This window comes from Ambystoma mexicanum, chromosome 8 (assembly GCF_040938575.1).
Source record: "Ambystoma mexicanum isolate Mex_15411 chromosome 8, UKY_AmexF1_1, whole genome shotgun sequence".
Taxonomy (NCBI): domain Eukaryota; kingdom Metazoa; phylum Chordata; class Amphibia; order Caudata; family Ambystomatidae; genus Ambystoma; species Ambystoma mexicanum.
Window position 1 is genome coordinate 330,139,590 of NC_090929.1, and position 21,314 is coordinate 330,160,903.

At 44.1% G+C, this 21,314-nt stretch overlaps 1 protein-coding gene across 2 annotated transcripts in view; it reads right to left on the bottom strand.

The window, feature by feature from the left end:
• Positions 1 to 21,314, bottom strand: part of RABL6 (RAB, member RAS oncogene family like 6) — a 931,527-nt gene that overhangs the window by 155,954 nt on the left and 754,259 nt on the right. For both annotated transcript variants that reach the window (XM_069609758.1, XM_069609759.1), the window contains one exon: positions 12,335 to 12,512. In XM_069609758.1, the coding sequence (XP_069465859.1) occupies positions 12,335 to 12,512 (178 nt within the window). The remainder of the gene's footprint in view (positions 1 to 12,334; positions 12,513 to 21,314) is intronic.

The following is a 21,314-nucleotide window of genomic DNA, read 5'->3' on the forward strand; positions in this document are numbered from 1 at the left end:
AGTAACTGGAAATCAACGCGCCCCTGCATCGGAAGCAGGATGGAGAGCTTGTCCTTTCAACTCTAAGGTGAGACTCTACGGGGAATCGCGGAGGGGGTTCGAGGAGTGTGAGAGGGGGAAGGGGGGAATCCGACACATTATCCAGCAGACAGTTAATCCCCTTTTCCATCTACAGAAGGATTCTTCTACGGGCCAGACAGGCAAGGTTTGGGGGTCCGGTCCAGTCAGTCTTCCGAGTCCTGCGCATCACCTTAGAAGAGGTCATAACAGTCCAGAACAGGTCGGCGCCTCCGTGGGAATCAGGTGAGCGTTACATGTCCTGAGGGCCCCTGGTTATCAAAGACCTTTTATTGTGCTGACAGATGCCTCTGACACTCGGATAGGAGCTGTACTACCACAAGTAGATGAGAAGGGTAAAGAACACCCTATTGGCTTAATTAGTCACCACCTTAAGGACAGAGAGCTCAGATGGTCCACAGTAGAGAAAGAATGTTTCTCTGTTGTGTGGGCCCTAAGGAAGCCGAGGCTCTACCTCTATGGGACCCACTGCCCTGTACAAACTGGCCATAAGCCCTTCAAGTGGCTAATGAGCATGAAGGGAGAGAATCCAAAGTTGCTTAGGTGGTCCATAAGTCTGCAAGGCTTTGACTTCACTATTGAGCATAGGCCAGGTGTCCACCATAGCAATGCTGATGGGTTGTCCAGAATGTTTAACCGACCTGAACAAGAAACTCATCCAGGGTTGGATTAGTTCCCCCTGTCCTTAGTCTGGGAGGGGCGTGTGTTAGGAAAGATTTATATTTCTGAATTATTGTCTGACCTTTTGGTCTTTCTAGTTTGCTCTAATCCCTTTCTTAAGGCCTATATAGGCATAGTATTCATCTCTTAGGTTAGACTCCCATATCGCGTGTTCTGGACTGAATTGATCAGTGCCTCCTCCCTTTACAGTTGTGTTTTAATATATCTTACTGCATTTTAGTGTATGTTTCAAAGTAGTTATTTGGCTGTTTTAGTCCTGATGGAATACTAAATAAATTGACACAGTAGACGTTACCTACCCAGTTATAGTCCTTCCGTGACTAGCATCTGTTTAGTCGCATGCTTTTCATAGGCAACCATCTTGTAGTTGGCGCAGATTACTACATGTCGTTTACTTTCAAAGTGAAAGGTTGTGGACAGCGTCATTCCTGTCACTATTCCTACCCTATGTGTACAGGTACCTATGATGCCCGAGTCAGCACACTCCGATTGATTTTCTGATATGGTGTGAGTAGCTTAAGCAAAGGAAGCAGTGACTGTATGTACTAGAATTCCTGTGTGGGGAGGAAGGGTGAGCGTGTAGTACCAAACATATACAAGCCACAGAAAGACTATTTATGGGTAAGTAAACTTCTGAGGCTTGTGAATCTATTTACACTCTCATGCTGTGCCTACATTAGCAAGCAGTACCTGCAGATCAAGGCAGTTGAGCAGAAAGAAAATAGGCAGATAAATGTTTTAGTATAGCCTAGCCCGCCTGAGAATCTGCCAGTGCGTGTGTGTTTACACAATGCAGTGTGAAAGTGTGCAGTGAGTGCCAAGTGGCAGCTTTAAAAATAGGATCTAGGTGTGAATGGTAGGGGGTTGCAGGCTAGATTATAGAATTCTTGAATATAGAGCACTTTCCAGCATACGAAGGTAGATTTAGTGACTGGACACCCCTTCTGGAATGCTGCAAAATACACAAAGAACTGACTAGTCTTACATAGTATTTTTGTCTTGTGTGGTAAGTCAGACATAAAAGATTGACAAGAAGGCATGGTTCAACAACTTTTATGAAAGAAAAGAAGACCCAACTACTATCTCTATAGCCATGATGATGGGTTATCCGTAACCTCAAAGAAAACAAACTGGTCCTCGTTAGGATGTCTCACAGAAACTCTGTCCTCCGTCCAGACCTATTCCATCCTATGCCCGATACCTACCACTAACAAACTAAACTAAATAATCTTAGCCGAAGTAATTCCGTTCCCACTCTACTTGGCTCGTGGTGGTTTGGTTTCTGAACCACGACCCATTGTGTTTTTGGTTCGCTCACTCTCTCACTCAGGCTTCGGCTTGCTGTTTCCAATCAAAGTTGGATGCTTTTAGTATTTCCCTCCTTTTAGAGAAGATTGCTCGAGACCACCATGCAAGAGTTTTTAACAGTTCCGAAAGGTTTGTCTCCACACTGGAGTAGCTGGTTCCTTAAACCTGCTTCTTGTTTGCAAGAACAATATGGATGTATCCTGCTTATTCTGATATTTTAATCTCTTGTTCACCCCTACTAGGTCTTTTAACCTTCTGTGGCTTTTTACATCTTCTAGCCCAGTGTGGACTATCTGACGCTTCAGGTTGTCTAGGCAAGATATCGTGTTCACCTACTTTTGCGGTATTCAAGGTTGAGCCCCTCGTGGGATACCCAACTTCTTACATCGTCTGGCTTTCACCCCCCTCGTGGGGTATTTTCTGAGTCAGCCCTTTGTGTGCTACTAGACTCCTCTGGTCGTTTGGTTCTTGTGACGTGTTCTCTCCCTCTTGGGTTATCTCTGGGTTAGCTCTTCATAGGCTGTCTGGCCCTTCAGGCCGTTGGATTCACTGGCTGCATTCACTCTGGTTGCATTCACCCCTCGTAGGATAATCACAGACTCAGCCCAATGGGCTGTCTGGGTGCCTCATCATCCTCCACCCGTGTCTTCAAACTTGCCGAGTACCTGCTCTCCTACTGCGGTGCTCAGTGGGGTAGGAGGCTTCTCCATTTTTTTGCGGAACTTTGTCTCTGACGTCTTAGCTATCGGGTCTTCTTCGGTTCCTCCTGCCTGCAGCGAATCACCTGTCGTTTCGGCAGCTCTGCACTCCACAGGCTCTAAGCCTACCTGAACCCAGCAGCTCCCCAGAGGGGCTCTGGGTGTCCTCAGTTCACCACATTCTCTGCATGCTCCTGCCTCCAGGCTCCTCATGAACGCCCCCTCCTCGGTGCTCCAGTGCAGGCTTCTGTTTTACCTTCAGGCTGGCTCTATCCGCTCTGCATCGGCTGTAGGCCTTTTCAACTCCTTCCTGGAATGAGAGGTCAGACAATTGTTCTGAAGGTGATGCAGTCTCTTAAACCTACCAGCTGTTCAGGTGATCCTTGTCCTTCCAAGGTGGTAAAGACCTGTGCACGAATACGTGCTTGAGCAATCACAGAATTTGTGAACACTTCCTTTCAGGCTGCTTCTGTTCCTGAATGTATTAAGCAAGCATGGATCACTCCCTTACTAAAAAAAAAGCAACATTTGATCCTGATATTGCTACCATATCGACCCATCAATAATGCGCCCTGCCTTTTGAAAATATTAGATCGGTTAGCATACTTACAGACTTTACAGCCTGTCATAGCACTGCATCTGCTTTCTTAGATCTCAAAGCAAGCACATTCAAAAATATGGATAGTGGCCTTGTATCCCTTCTTGTTTTATAAGATCGGTCTGCTGCCTTTGATCTTGTTGATTTTACTATTCTTTTTTTTACCAGAGTTCAGTCTACAGCGATGTTCTCAAAAGAGGCGCCCGATTGTATTTTATCTTAGTTATCTGATAGATTAGCCCGAGCGTTTGTAAAATGTTGATGGCCTTCTCGGATGAACACCTGTGCTGGGTGCCACTGGGTTCACGCCTGTCACTCACTTTGTTCAATATTTTTAGGAAACTATTATTTGAGTTGTTGGGTGTTTTGAAACACAATTTACTTGATGTATAAGCACCTTATAAAAGCACAATAAATAAATCAAATTGGATGACAGGATATCCTGTATGCAAACTATGCTTACGACACAAATACTGTTATAACTTTCAGGTGACTATGGATCAATGACACTTTTGAATTTATACAAAGCTGGATGGCACATAATGGGCTAGCATTAAATGAGGGAAAAACTGAACTCCTTCTGGTTGGGCCACAACAATGGCTTGCTAAACTACCTGTATTGTACCAGAGTTTTACTATTACTGGCTGCACCATTGATGTTCTTTCAGGTTAAAAGACTGGGTGTTTACTTGGACTCTACGCTCTCGATGAAAGATCATGTCAATGCAGTGATCTCTTCATCTGCATATTATCTAAAGCTGTTATGCCGGATCCGGCGTTAGCATCTCGGAGGAAAATTGCTGCGTTTGTTCGGCCGAACTACAGAACCCTTAACTACCCCCTACCTCACTCAAGACAGCGACTGAACAAGTCGGCAACACCAGCTGACAAGGCTACCTACAGACCAAGCCCAAACTTGTAGCGGACAACTCTATACACGCAGTACTACACCACAAGACAAGCAGACCAAAGCAAAAATCAAATCGGCATTAACAAAACAACTCACAAGCTTACAATGCTGCGCAAACGACCTATACTGAGGGAAAGAAAAAGAAAAGAAAGAACACACACACACCGGAAAAACAACAAAGACCCACAACTGCAGAACACACTCTCACAGACAGGAACGAGAATCGAGCCAACGTTGAGAGAAGAGACAAATCCCTCTCCTTAATTCCATACCTCGCAAACAACCTGTCACCAGAACAAACCAACCCAACGCTAGAACCAGCAACAGCAAACAACCAAACACAACCACGCAGAAGAAGGATGGACAACAATAGTAAAAACAGAAACAGAAACGACGCAATAACTTACATCACCAAAACAAGAGGAACTTCCACTCGACACCCACAACTCCTGGAAGAAGAACCCGATGAAAACAAAAACCCAAGACAAAACCTAGAAGAACTTTTCAATGACACAGATGCACCTGTACCAACACCTCAACTAGAGATCGACCAGAAAGGAAACCTCAACACCGATCTGAAGACGACCCCAACAAGAAAGCCCAAACCAAACTACACCTCCAAACTCCACTGCAATCTAATAAACGTAAAAAAAAACATCAATCCATGTCAAAACACTCAGATCTTTGACCTACTCAATGACAACGGCATTGACATCCTATTCATCACAGAAACATGGCTGGACGACAACTACAAAATCACACTCCAAAGCTGCCTCCCAACCAACCTACTTCAAATGCCTTCAAATAAACAGAAAAAATAAAAAAGGAGGAGGCATCGCTATAGCATTCAAAGGACACATGAAAATAAAAACAGGCAAACCTCTCAACATCATCAACTGTGGAACCATGGTCATACACCTAACAGCAAGCCCAAAAACCAACATCACATTCATCCTGGTGTACAGATCACCAACATACGATGGAACCTTTCATAGAAGCCATCACCAACATAGCCATCAAGCACGAACATCTAATCATCCGGGTGGACTTCAACATCTGGTTTGAAGAAAGTCACGCCAACTCCCAAAACTAACTAACTGGACAACTTATAACCACGAAACTACGACAGCTGGTCAAAGGGGCAACACACTTGGCAGGACACACCCTTGACGCAATCTTTGCCAAGGAAAAACTCATTACCACGCACCGCCGATACAAATACTGTGGAGCGACCATCTCATCCTCCCATTCGTGATCAGACTACCAACTCAAGTCTGCATCCAGCCCCCCCAAACACACGACCACCACAAAAAGAAACTGGAAAAGCGTCAAAGCAAGCAACCTATTCGAACAACTGGAGACGACCAAACCATCAACTATAGAACTAGAGCTGGCTGACCTACACGGGAAAGATCGCCCCGGAAAACCATTCACCCCATCAAAGAAAAAGAGCAATGGCAAAATGGTTCACCCCACTACTAAGCACCATGAAAAAGAACAAGAAGATGGAACTAGAATGGAGGAAAGAAAACCCAGACAGAATAATACTGTTCCAGAAACAAATCCGTGCATACAAGAAGGAAATACAAAAGGCGAAGAGAAGGCATTATGATGACAGAATCACCAATGCCACCAACACACAAAAAGAAAAGTTCAACATCATTAAAGAAATGAGAAACCCACCACGCTGCGACAACACCCCAAACCCTCTGAGAAACTTTGCAATGACCTGGCAGACCACTTCAAGAACAAAATCAACGACATCCAACAAATCATACAAAACAGACCAACCAACCACAACATTCTACCAACCGGACCCAACACAGAGCCACAGCACAAACTCCAAAACTTTCCTGAGATATCAGCAGAGGCATTTGTCTTGTTGGTAAAACACAGCCAGAAAGCAGGATCATCCATGGATCCCTGTCCCCCTGACATCTACAAATCAATCCTTGCACAAGGAACGCTGTCAGAATATTACGGAAACATCCTAAATTTCTCACTAGCAACAGGAACTGTACCAAGAGCCTTCAAATCAACATACATCAAACCGCTTTTAAAAAACACAAGTGGCCTCCAACTACAGGCCGATCTCAATCATTCCCTACCCAGCAAAACTCATTGAAACCTACATATACAAACTAACCCAAGAACACAGAGAAATATACCACCTGCTAGACGAAGTACAAGCTGGTTTCAGACCCGCAAGAGGAACGTAAACAGCACTACTATCCATCTGGGATGACCTAAAAACTAACGCGGACTCCAACATAACCTCAGACCTGATTCTGCTCGAGCTCTCCGCAGCGTTCGACACAGTTAGACATGACAACCTAACCAAAAGACTAGAAGACATAGACAAAACGGACATGGCACTACTCTGGACTAAATCATTCTTAGCAGAGAGAACAGAAACCGTATGGATAAAACCCTTTAAATCCACCCCACGAGTTAAAGACTGGAGTACCACAAGGATCCTCACCATCACCACTGTACTTCAGCATCTACCAGACTCCAGTAATCAGAATCTTCAAAAAATCCAACATTACGTGCTACAACTAGGCAGATGACACTCCAATCATCTACAAAATCGAGTGTCTAAAAGAAGTCTTTAACTGGATGAATGCCAACAACCTGAAAATCAACCAAGGGAAGACAGAAATCATGATTATATCCAAAAACCAAGAGAACAACACCTACATTCCATGGCCAACGGAAATAGGAACCACACCAACACCATCTAAGGTAGTAAAAAATCTGGGAGTCCTGATGGACAACACCCTAACCTTAGAACCACAAATAAATGCATGCAATCATCAAGAAAGGCTTCTTCCTCCTCCACACAGCAAGAAGAATCCTACCTTTCCTCTCCTTCACCCACAGAACACTCACAATCGTTGCCCTCATCATGTCAAGAATCGACTATGCAAACAGCCTCTACCTCGGAATACCAGAATACCTCCTGAAGAAACTACAACGGATCCAAAATACAGCAGCCAGACTGATCCTCAAACTATCCAGAAGAGACCACATCACTCCAGCCCTAAAAACACTGCACTGGCTCCCAGTCAAACATCGCATCACCTTCAAAACAATTTGCATAACACACAGGGCAATCAGCAGACAAGGAGCAGAATTCCTACAAAAGAAAATAACTATCAACAAGCCAACGAGACGCCTCAGATCAAGCAACAAAATATGCGTGGAACAAAAACCATAACTTAAGAAAAAACTTGGAGGCGCCTCCTTCTGCCACTTAGCCGCAAAAACCTGGAACAACATCCCGAAAGAAATAACACCAAAGATCACCTACACTTCAGAAAATTACTAAAAACCTGGTTCTTCAACTCCACAGATTCAAACTGAAAAAACCGAATCAATCGAAAGTGGGAATCGTAAAGAAAAGTATGACTAAATTTAAGAGGACACTGACCAACACCCAGAACCGACCAGAGAAACTCTTACCACAATAAGAGAGACAACGCCAAGTCAAATAGAACACAAGCAACACTCACAAGACAGAAATAAGCATCCCTAGCCAAATCCAGCCAACAACCTCACCTGCCCCATTATTGCTACCAGGTACCATACATGTATAGAGTTGTGTGATTGCTAGCACTTACCACACTTGAACTAAGTTGTGACCATTGGCATGGACACTGACCATATGAGCTGTGAATGAATGCAGGTACCGCCCCTGGACGTAATGCAAACACTGGCATGTGCCACGTTGCGAAAGGGCTGTGAATGATAGCCTGCAAAAACAACTGAATAAGATATTGAATGCCACCACACGCCACATATAGATGGAATAGCCTTGACTGGTCAATGCCGCGCAGTGACTAAATTGGGAATGCTCCCTGGGCCAGATTTTAATGGACGCACATATGCCTGCCTGCCCACATACAAACAGATGTTCCGTAGGTGGCCGAGGCCGAACTTGGGTAAGGTTATGAATGGGAGTGGAGGCCATGTGCGAAAGAGACTGAGTATCGGACGGCCCAGATCAGGACAGAGAGGCAGAAATGCTCCAAACCCCACCTGGAGAAAATAGGGACATTTCAGCACCTCACGTCGGGACAGCAATGCCAATTAACCAATCCACTAACAATTTCACCCCTCTGCATACAACCCTCAAACTCTAACCAAACACAACCACAAGCCTACAGCACAACAAACTGCACAAACTTCACTACACCGCAACAACAAAGCAAAACACACAGACTCCCTCAACAGTACACGACGACTCCAGACCGTAAAACACCCCAGGCCTAGCCAACGGACACACCGGGCTGAGGCCGCCAACAGCACATCACTGCTCTCTTGCACTTTTCCAGTTTATTCCCATTAACTCACACCCCCTTTTTTTCCCCTTTTTCACAGCCGCCAGGGGACCACTCTGGTGGTTATAGAGCACGGTACAAATATCCTTTAACATTAACAATAATCAGAGGTAAAATAGATTATTGTGACAGCTTTCTCGGCAGCACTTCACAGAGTAATATTGCCAAGCTTCAAGTGCTTCAGAATAACGATGTTAGTATAGTGGGCTTCCTTAAGCGCAGAACACATGCTACTGTGGCTCGCAGAGCACTGCATTGGCTACCAGTGAAATAGGGCCTACAATTTAGGATACTTACTATTGCCCACAAATGTCTGTGGGAACAATCCAGTTTACCTTAAACAAAGGCTGCACGTTAAACAACACATGCATTCTTTAAGATCTAACCAGAGTCATCTACTTACAGTTACTTATGTTATGACTTACTAAGCACAAAGTCGCAAAATAAAGCAGACTGTGAACAGAAACTGGGAGATTATGAAACTGGATGATAATTTAAAGAAGTTATTTGCAAATCCGCCAATCTTTGCGTATAAGAAAAATATGTCATTGAGGAACATCCTAGTATGAGCAGAGTTTACAAAACGGGGTCTGACCAGAACAAAGTACACAGGAACACAGCCATGTCATAAGTGCGAACATTGTAGTAACATTCTCAGGGGAAATTGCATCACACACCAGCACTCTGGCAAAGAATTCTTCGTGCAGCATTCAAGCAATTGTGACTCCTCCAATGTGGTCTATGGCATGAAATGCCCTTGTGGTTTTTACTACGCAAGGATAACATCACGTAAAGCCAAGACACGTTGGCCGGAGCACAAATCTAACATTAGGAAGAGGAACCAAAAGTCACCAGCAGCAGTACATTTTACTGAGGAGAAACATAACACAGCACAACTTCAGTTTGTTATCCTGGAGCGGATAACTATAGCCAAAAGAGGGGTTGATATGCAGAAGAATCTGTTACAAAGGGAAATAGTCTGGATTGAGACATTGGAGTTCCTAGCCACTCGAGGGCTGAATACTGAGTGGGATTTGACACATTTCCTGTAGATAATGGTCCATCAATTACTTGTAATTAGGGTGGCGAGTAGGATAAACACATAGCACAAATGCTTTTTTATAGAGCATTCCCTAACCCAGAATGTGAACTGACTTAACACCCAACAGAGTGGTGATCCATAGATTGACCAGAAGGGCGCTGATCTTGAGTGAGTAGGAATGGTATTACCCAAATTGTTCGAATTACCTAACTGACCGACAGTCAAGGGTCCGAATTTACCTTTGCACAATTGACTATATATATATATATATATATATATATATATATATATATATATATATATATATATATATATATATATATATATATATATATATAGTGTTAGTAGTGATTTAACATTGTACATGATGGGGGGGGGTGTTCTGGTCCTGAAATAGATATGAAGGCACTGATGCATGAAAGAGATTGAAGTTAACCGAGGAGAAACAGCCATTTAGTCCCGGGAGGTATACGAGAGAAGTGGTGGAGTCGAGGCAGGCGAAAGTGTCAATAATGTTATTGCAGATGAAGATACAATAAGGTCAGATTGGTAGACATGGAAGTTTTTGTTAGAATTTATTATGTTAAAGTTGTTTAAGAAGGTTGATGAGGAAATAAGAAATATTCTCTGTACTGTGACCACACGTTATTATAACCATGCAAAGGTGGCCACCATCTTTTCTCATGCAACGGTCCAGCCTTGTGCAGACAGTTGCCATGACTACAGCAGATACATAATATGGATGCATTGGCAAGAATACAGAGTCTGGGTGTATTTACTGTGTATTCCAAAATAATGTTGTTTGTTCAAATATAAACACCTGTATGTTTGAGGAAAAAAAATTTGCATAAAATGATATGCAAAAGAAGCAAGTTATATTCTGGTCATTGCTGAAATTGACCTTAAATATACTGATATATTAACGAATAAATATTTGAGTTACTTTTGCATTTATCTTCCTAACACATTATACAAATAATCTATAGGGGTTATACCATTTACAACAACTTTCTTTTTGGGAACATCTACTCACAGTGCGACGGATTAAAGATAGAGAAGGCTGGAAAACGTGCTTTCAATTTTATTGCCCCGGCCCTCTGGAATGAATTGCCCTTTCACTTGCGCCTGGATACATTTCTTGTATCGTTTAAGAAAGTCTTGATAACATTTTATTTTACATGATTGTACTGAGTTCTTCTGCTGTAACGGTCTTGCTGCTTTTTAGCATGTCTGTTTTTACCTGTATGTTTTAAACTTGAGTGTTTTATTCTTTCCTTACTTTCGATTGTTCTGTTTTTGTATCAAAGTGGGCTTTCTTCATTTTAATTGTCGAGTCCTTTTTTAGGATGTTTTTATCCTTATTAGCACCCTGGGAGGGCGGCGCAGCCAATCAGGTTCCGTGGGATCACGGGCTAAAACCTCTGATCTGAGCTTGCGTTCCTCATAACCTGCCGGCTACCTCCACCGCCCTGCAGTGCCATCTTGCCCCCACCCTCTCCATTTCTTTTTCATTTTTTAACTATTCCCCAACCCTCCTCCCATGCCCACTCCCCCGATAGTTGCAGCAGCGGTGCCCGCCGCCCGCGCAGCTTCACTGCCTCCTGCTTTTACGGCGGCCATGGTAATGGAAGGGGGGCTGCGCATGGAGACCTGCCTTCTACAACCATGGCGGCCATCTAGGCAAAGGATTTTCATTAATTGAATGGGACACAAGCTCTTCAAGCTGCCTTCTGCTGTTGGGTGGCGATTCCACCGACAGCTTTCCTCCGCTCGCCTTCTCTCTGGCCGATTGCACAGGCCCGCTCCTGCCCGGAAGCTCATGCGGCTGACTGCCGGTGTCCTGCATACTCTCCTTCTACGGATCTGTCAAATGAGTTTGAAACTCCTGTGTCGCTTGAGCTGTGCACTCCCAGCCTATCCCGGCTGGGCTCGACTTCCTGGTTGACAGCCTCTTTGCTTTTCATCTTTGTTTGTTTGGTCCGCATCCGTGGAACACCAACGCTCCTTCTGGGTCAGTAGTGTAATCTTCATGCCTGCTCTGGGCTTACTTGTGCCAATACTGCCAAAGTCCTTTATCGGTTTCAATACTTTTGTCAGTACTACCATAGGCTGCAGTATTGTAATACAACATGTGGGTGTGGAAAGGAGTGCCCTGTGATGGAGGTATGGGCTGTGTGATGTGGAAAATAATGGAATCTGTTGTGTGGTCTACAATTTACATCCTCATCCCCAAGAAGGTAGTCCTCACCTGAAAGGTTCTCCCGCATGTTACAACCCATACAGGGAATATTGTTTAGCGGCCACACCACCCTAGTCTCACAGGAAAGGGCTCCCTCCTGGGCAGAAAGGATGTCATTCAAAGATCAGTCGCACTCCATAAACAATGTTGTACAGCTATTGTAAATATTTGTTATAACAAATGCATGGTTCTTACTGATAGCTCACATGTAGGAGCACATCTCTATTGGGGAATGGACTCCTCCACACAGATGTTTCCCATGAAGTCATGATCTAGGATGCCAATGACAGAGTAATAATAGGGTTGGATAGCTAGGTTAAACTTGAAGAGTGATTAATGGACAACCCTACAAACTTAAAATATGCCCAGTGATGGGGTTAAGAACCTTATTAGTTACATTAGCATTAGCATTCACAGCAAGGTTATGTTCATGTTACCTTCATCACTGCTCTCCCTGATAGCCTTCTCACTGATACCTAACCCAAAGAGATCAGTGTCATTTTTCAATTTGAAGGATGGGACGACTGTGGTGGGCTTCAGAACTACAGGATGCTTTGTAGTAGCCAGATCTTCTTCAGAGACATCAGAGAGATCATCGCGGACTGGGAAGTCATCCTGCAGTGTGAGAGACAGAAATTCAAAGATATACATACACATCATATAAACATTGAGGCAACAGACAGTTGCCACACTGTTTTGCAACAACCAACCTTATTTTAACAAACACTCAGAAGGGAATTCCATTAAAAAAGAATGCATTAAGGTGCTTCATGTTGTTCAAACATGCTGCCTATTGGCAGCTTCATAGCAGTATGTGGCCTTACAGGTGAACAGAAGCACAGTAACTATATTAGAAGACAGTGCTATCATTTCTATTTATTTGTGAGAGAATTGGCCAATGCAAAATAAAAGGAAGAGGAGCAGCCAACGCAATAATATAAAATTCACACCAATTAACCGGGAATAACAGCCCGAGTTATAGGGAGGGCCTATAAAAAGGGCACCGGGACATTACCCCCCGTTCCAGCCCTTGGAACATGGTGTTAACACTATTAGCACCCTGGTGTTTAAAAAAGAACAAAAAAAAAAGTAGTTTCATTCAAAGAACGGGACGTGCACGGCCTCCCGTTCATTGAATGACAATACTGTGGAAAGATGGCCGCTATGGTTATGGAAGGTTGGACACCATACGGAATACCTCTTCCATTTCCATGACGGCTGCAAACGGAGAAGGAGGTAAGCTGATGTGGCGGAAGGCACCGTCGCCACAATCAGTTAAGTGGGGCTCGGGGGGTGATACATTAAAAAAAAAAATGTAATTAAAAAAAAGGAAAGGGTGGGGAGAAGACGGTGGCCTGCAACGGGGGAGGCAGTCTGTGGGTTCCATGGAATGGGGGCTGAGATCAGAGATTTCAGACCGCGATCTCTGGAAACCCAATCGGTTCTGCCCCCCACCCTGGGTGCTAACCATAATTATAAAAATGGAGTGCTTGCCAGGAAATGAGGGTACCTTGTGAGCTGGCCTTCCTGATGTCTGGATCATGAAAGGTTGGACAGGCTTGAGGTGGGGACATATTTATTTGCTGAGAGGCTTGCAAGCGGCTTTCTAAATTAATTTACACTTATGTATTGATTTAATACTAAACCCACAGATCGCAAATCTATGTTGGATGGTGAAGGGGATTATGCAAGCAAGGTTCGCAGGCTTGTCCTAAATGTACTGCTTTTGTTCTGTGCATCAGAGATACTTTAATGTTGTCGCATCAGTTACTGCTAAATGCTTACATACAATTGAATTCAATGTCTCTAGAGATCTGCTTCTCTCTAGGCTTGACTACTGCAATCGCCTTTTACTTAATCTTCCTTCTTTTCTACGACCCCTCCATTTAATCCAGAATATGGCTGCAAGACTTATCCTTGGCCTCAAGCCCAGGGATTGCATCTCTCCATCCCTAAAAGCTCTCCACTGGCTCCCAGTTCCTGCGAGTATCAAATTCAAATCCCTCTGCATCATCCATAAGGCTGTCTGGGGTCTACAACTGGCTCTCACTTAATACTCTCTCTCCAGATCTTTACGTTTATCCGGCATCAACTCTGTCGAGCGCTTTGCTAAACAGCGAGCTGGTGGCCGATCTCTTTCCTCAGCATACTCCCTCCTATGGAATAGCACCCCCTTCCTCTTCGCCTTGTGCTGGATCTCCTCAAATTTTGGAAGCTCCTCAAATACCTTCCTTTTCACCTCCTCCTCCCTCCTCTGCCAAGAACCCACAGTTGCCGAGATTGGTGACCAGGGCCCTTTATGTGTCCTCCTGGGTCCTGGCCTCCCACACCCAATCACCTTCAGCCTCCGCCCTCTAAGCACTTGCCTTGGCACCCACTGGCCTATGCCACCACAGGCCTGCATGTATTTACTGGCAGCTGACCACTCTCACCTAGTCACTTAAAAGCTGCTTACTCCTGTAAGAAAGGCATAGTATCTAACAGTGAAGACAGACAAGTAATCACAGTTCAAGGGTGTTTTTATTGAACTTCAATGGGTTGGTTGAAAACTTATCTAAACCTAAATCTAAAGATGTGAGGGAGTCCGTCAAAATGAAAGGGCTACTAATAAATCTACTGCCAATCCTTACTTCTAAATACAAAACGGTGTGGGACAATAGTGTATGCAAAAAGGAAAAGTGTTCAAGAAACAAAATATGTCAGGCTGGTTGAGCAGTTGGCTTCCCTTCCCCACGTTTTCAGCAGGGGTCAAGGCGGCACACTTGAGCTTCGCACACACTCTGGCTTCTCTGCCAACAAGGGCACAGTTTCAAAGCAAAGGTATCAGGGCCTTTTGCCAAAGCTTCTTTTCGAATAACAGTCTCTTACTGCAGAGGGCCTGTCGCAATAATTAAGCACTAAAGCTCCTTTCTTCTCTGCGTTGTCACTTGAACAAGTTTTCATTTTCAATATTTATCGCAGGTCTTTCTCCTTCAGGTTTGGACTCCTTTTACCACAATGTTCACAACTGATCTCTCTTGTTTGGCCTCGGGCCAGGGAGCTCCCTCGTTCGGCCTCGGGCCAGGGAGCTCCCTCGTTCGGCCTCGGTCCAGGGATCTCCCTCGTTCAAGCTTGGACCAGGGATCTCCCTCGTTCAGGCTCGGACCATGGATCTCCCTCGTTCAGGCTCAGATCCCTTTTATCACAATATTCCCATTTGCTATCCCTCGTTCGAGCTCGGACCATGCAATCTGACTTTCTACATTTTCCTCTTGATATCACAAATCGAAGACTTTCGAATGTGCAATTTGTTTGACTTAACCGTTGCAGGACCACCTTGATTCACTTCATACAATATTATTACTTTCTTTTCTGCCACCTCTTGGCTGGACACCTTTACAGATACCTTTGATTGAGCACCCATCCGTCGCCAGACCACTCCGTCACTGGTATTGTAACTTTTCTTCTCAAAGTTCAAACCTTCATCAGCTGTTTAGCTCTACTCGCGTCTTTCATCACGTACGTTTTACAATGTTAATTCCAGTGCTCGTTATACAATGTTGCCGCTTGCAACCTTGACTAAAACACAGACCAATCTTGCATCGGCCTCACCAACTCACTGGCTGTGTTGATCTCTTGTCACTAGTTTGTTCTTGGAGCAAAGACAATACCACATCAGCGGCTGCTGACCAAATATGCCAGAGGTACTGCAGAGGTTACAAACACTTGTAGACTTGTAGAGTGGCAATCCTCTTTCAGATGGTTAATGTCCTCCAATCACAGGACCAAGTCTATGCCTCACTTTCCTGCACCTTCTGTGCCTCATGCATCCTAGTGGTGCTGGAGGCAAGGCTGTTTCAGGGCCACATGTCAGGTCTCCTACAGGTCTCGAGCCAGGTGGCCCAGGATCTTGCTTGATGGGCCATTTGGGACAACTTGCTGAGAGGCGCGTTGTTTCGTCACTGTTGGCCCCACGTGACGGTGGTCACGGATGCATCTCCGACTGGCTGGGGCACTCACCAGTAAGACCTGATGGTGAATGGACCGTTGTCTCCCGTGGAGTCTCAGGAACACATCATTGTGCTGGAGTTGAGGGTGATCAGGCTGGCCCCGTTTGCTTTCCTCCCCTGTGGGAAACGCAAAACTGTACTGATCCTGACGGACGACATCATAGCCATGAACTACCTCAACAAACGAGGTGGCGTGTGGTCAGGGATCCTTACCTCTGTGCATAGAAGCAATGAGAATGTGCTTCTGGACTCTGGAGAATGGCATGTCCCTGACGGCAGCTCATCTGACTGGACAGGAGAATGACACAGTGGATGCATTGAGCAGGCAGACTTTGAACTTCCACGAGTAGGAGCTCTGTCAGGATGTTCTGGAGGAGGTCTTTTTTGTGGAACTCTTCAAGTAAACCTCTTTGCTTCCTTAGCCAACAGGAAGTGCAAGTTGTTCTGCTCCAGGGAATTTCCTCATCAGCGAGCTTTGGGAGATGCACTGACGGTCGAATGGACTTTCAAACTCATTCATGCATTCCTGCCGATCCCTGCCATCCTGCTGGTTCTTAGGAGATTGCGTCTGTTCAGAACCATGATGATCCTGATCGTGCCAGGCAGGGCTCAGAGAACGTGTGTCTGGAGTTGCTGGACATGTCCATCGCCTTCCATGGTGCCTTCCGAAGAGGGTGGATTTTCTCTCCCAGTCAGAGGGGCGGGTCCTCCATCCGAACTTTAGCAGCCTGAACCTTCATGCTTAGCTACTGAGAAGCTGAGATAGAAGGAATGGGACATGGGACTTGTCCAACTACGTCATCAATGTTCTCCTTTCAGCTTGGAGACTCTACAAAATTCATTTATGCCTGCAGTTGGCATAAATGTTACGTCTGGTGCAGGGAGATGGACCTTGATCCTTTATCTTGTCCTCTGTCCCCTGTTTTAGATTGTCTGATTTAATTGGCCTAAACGGGCCTGCCAATTGGCGTTGTGAAGTGTTACCCCTCCACTATTTCTGTGATCAAGAGGTCCACAGAACAGGCTTGTTTTTCACAATCCCCACTGTTATGCAGTTCTTGCAGGGTTTGCGCAACCAGTTTCCTCCCTTCCAGTTTGTGGTTCCATGTGGGATTTGAATTTAGTTTTAACATAACGTATGTGCACTCCATTTGAGCCCCTTCATTTCTGTTCTAGTAGATTGCTCAACCTTAAGGTGATTTTCCTGATTGCCAGACTGGTGAATGAGCTCCAGGCATTGTCTGTTTTACCTCCCTGTTTTTCTTTCAAAGAGAAGGTAACATTGAGATTGAGACCCTTTCTGCCAAAGGTGTTCTCGTATTTCCATCTCTCTCACCAGATACATCTTTGTGTTTTTTCCTCTGCCTCACTCTTCCAAGCCAGAGGAACGATTCCATCGTCTGGACCCTGAATGGGCCCTTAAGTTCTACGCCTCTCGTACTAGAGAGGCTTGAAAAGATGACCAGCTTTTTCGTTGCTTACACTGGTGCTCATGCTGGCCAGGGCTGTGACCAAATAGACACTGTCGAGGTGGATCATTCTCTGCATTTCAGAATTCCATCATCTGACTTAGAGCACTATCAGAGGAGTGGCTGCCACCTTTGCACTGCAGAGGGGACTCTCTGTCCTGGACATTTGCCAGGCAGCAACATGGGCATCTCTGCACACGTTATTGCTTGGATTGCCTTCTGGGCCAGGATGGCCATTTTGGTAGGGCAGTCCTCCAGAGTTTTCTGGTTTAGTCGGTGTCCTTGCTTCCTCCCTCTGCTAAATTTACACACTCCTTTGGGAGTCTATCATAGATGAGGAATCCGTGGCAGGAAAGAATAAATTAGAAGAGAAAAGTACTTGCCTCTTGGTAATATTCTTTCTGCTATATATACCTGCACAGGGAACATAGAGGCACCGGATGGAGCTGACACAGAGCCGCACTGAATCCCCTGATGCCGGAAATGTTTCTGGAGAACAGCTGCGCTGGGATAGGGATATCATATTTGAGGAATCAGTGGCAGGAACATCCATTGAAAGAACATTATAGAGAGGCAAGTCATTTCTGTTTTTCAAGCAAGGGGCGTGATCACACTGTGCTAAAGGAATGTGGAAAAAGGTCTTCATAAAGAGTATTTGATAAATAAAGGGTAAATGACTTCGAAAGCAGCAGGAACCTCTTAAATACATTTAGTGGAAATTGTCATCATAAGTGGTGGTTTGAGTATGGGAAAATACCTTGAATCTCTCTAGAGAGAGTTTGTTGGTCCCTGCAACATGCAGGCATTCCTTTCACAAATAGGGTGAGTCTTGTAATGAATTTCTTTTTTCTTTTTGGCTGCTGGTCATTCGATTCCCTTATCGTGACCAGTGTCCATTGCAGATTGGTCATTCTTCTCTATTTGAACCTTTTGTTAGAAACAGCAAAGCAGCAACAATTAAGCAGGCGATTTGGGGTCGGAGGCCAGGGCACGGCCATCGCCTTTGGATCCAGACCCTGGGGGTGGACCAGTGTTGGAAGATCACCTGGGTGAGGGGTCTTTGGGGAGTGGGACACCGGATGGCGAGACGCGGTATCCCTCCCCCTGTAACATCTTTACCTCATCTTACCAGGTAGGATACGTAAGAACAACTCTCCCCTTGCCCCCCTTTCCCTTCACAAACACTTCCACATGGACAGCCCGCTCTGGTAGAAAAGGGACTCGCACCCGAGCAGTATACCCGACATGTCCCGCTACTATGGTCAGGCGAAGTCAGGCAATTACTGACAATCACTCACACCTGACTTCCATTAAACTTCCCCACATGGATAAAAGGCAGAGCACAAAAGCGAGCGAGGCAAAACGCACAAAGAAGTAGCAGTTTCGAGGAAGGCAGCTGAACAAGAGAGAAAGACATGCAAACCAAGAAGGGTTCGCAAGGCAGGAAGTACCCTTGACCTTTCCGACAGGAAACTGTTACTTTCAAAAACCTTGTAGATCAGAAAATGTAAGGCCAGGAAACCAGGCTAAAGAATCTTGCATTGTGGACATGGTATGAGGCGGCCAGCAGGGGAGGTGAAGAGGAAACAGGGTCCTTGATGGCATGGAGGCAAATGATAGCCCGGATGTCGGGACTTCCCGAGGCTGAATCCAGTGAAGATGACATACCCGGAAATATTAATGATGATAAACCCTAAGCAAAGTTCCTTAAGGCATCGTATTATGGGCTCAAGTTAAGGGGGAGCTGGGGGGAGGACTGTAAAGCGCAAAATGTGAATGTAACACAAGACATGTTACAACGGAAATTTCCTGAATATTGGTTATGTTTCATGTGTGGTTTAAAATAATATAAAAATTTAAAATAAAAAAAAATATTGGACAATGACAAACCACAGTTCGGTTACGTGCAAATAGGAAAAAGACAAGTCACTTCGACCTGTACAGGTAGGCAAGGCACTCTTCTTTTCCCTGCATCAAGAAAAGGGCAGCATCTTTGCCTATCCAGTCTGCCTTTCTGCCACCAAGATAACCTGCCTCTGCTTTCAGACTGACTTCCTTCCCACCTCAACAGTCTTAGAATTACAGGTTACTGGCTTTAGTCTTCTTACAAGCACCTGGCTGTCTTCCCCAGCTTTGTACACACCTAGGTTCCAGTAAGTTACCAGGAAGTTGAATTGGCACACTTCCAACTTCAGGTAATAAATGTCTCACTTGTATCAGAGGACAATTGACCTTTAACAACTTTGCCTGTTAGATGGTTTGCTTTCAAAAGGGTTTTCTTCACCATGGAAAGGGTTTTCCTTTTGGTTTGGGATAATGCTTGTCCTTCTTAATATAACAACTTATACTTTTAAAGAATGTTCATTCTGTAGTAACGTCTTTAAAGGAAAACCACTTTTAGGTATATGGAAAAGTGTAAATACGGGTACGATCCTTGTAGAAATGCGCTTAAATAAGTCTTAATGGCAAGCTGCGTACTCCTGTCCCAAAGACCACCCTTAAGGGCCTCAGATGAGTGAATTATAAAGTATAAAGGGTGTGCTGTATCTGCGCTAAGCCTCTACAAATTGGGAAATGTCTATCTGTTATTCTGAACCAGTGGTGAAGAGAAAATTAGTTATTCATTAAACATTAGAAATGATGTTTCTTTATTAGTATTCAGATGTGGTGGTCAGCCGACACGTGTTTCGACCCTTGGGTCCTTCTCAAGGCTGACATATCAATCAAAATTATGAATATTCCAATGGTTCAAAGGAATATAAGTACACAGAATATAGTGATCATAAACAGTCACAAATAAAATGTTGTAAAAGAAATAAAAACAGAATCATTGACAAAATAGTGTTTTTGATAAAAAAAGGATACAGTAATTGCATTGATAATTACATACCCATAATGAGGTTGTCCATTGGGGCTATAACAGGAGCGGAAAAACAAGACAGTTGAATTTGTTTTTAGAAAATCAACATTGTGAGTACTCGTGCTAATTATGAAACTCCTAAAATGGAGTAAGTATCCTTGCGTGAGTATTCACCATAAAACATGCTCAGCCTGTAAATTCCATAAGATAGGGTGAAAATATGTGTTCTTTTCGAAAGCTTTATCGTGCTCTTATATTTATCATAAGTTTGTGGTAGTAACCAGTGACATAAAAACTTATATTAAGATATGCCGAGCGCAGATCATAGTCTATTGAAGTATTGTTATGAAGTCACAAAACACAGTGAGGAAGCGAGTTACAAAAGAAGTTTGAACTCACCCTAGTATTCTTCCTACAAAAGTTGGTTGACCTGCATTAAGGTATAGGCAAGATATTATAAATACTTTGTACTTGCAGCATTAAATGTATTAATAAAGATGTTAAGTTTGACATACAATGTCATATTGCAATGCGTAGACATGCTTCACAAAGATTTTTTCATTGTATCCTTCTATTCTGTAGTCAATTGTCTCCATACAGTACGTAATCTAATCTGTGCAAATACAGGGAGTCAAAATAGAGGGTGTCAAAATCAATCAACCCTTCTGTTGAAGTCTAAATTACAACCTTGAAGCGGAATGAATGTTAGTAATTAAAAGCTTACGGTGTCAGTAGGAAACAAATAATGCTATGTGCAAAGTATAAACCCTGTAGGGACAAACAATATTAAGTGTGCCAAGCCTTTCTGTGGTAAACTAACGTTGCTGTAAAGTAACTTTGTGATAACTACAGAGTTTAAGATCAGAACTCGCAAAATCCCGATACTAGTGACTCTGGCAGTTATGCTTGCGAAAAATCATAGTTGTAGGGAAGATGTACAGATGGTTGAGAACCTTATCAGGTAAATAATGTGAGGGACCTATTCATTATTAGGCAGTGCTGGTGCAATATATAAATTAGAAAAAAATGTGCGACGTTGTATTGCTATAACAATTAACATGAATTGAAAACATGAGGTGCATGCAAACAATCAAAGCAC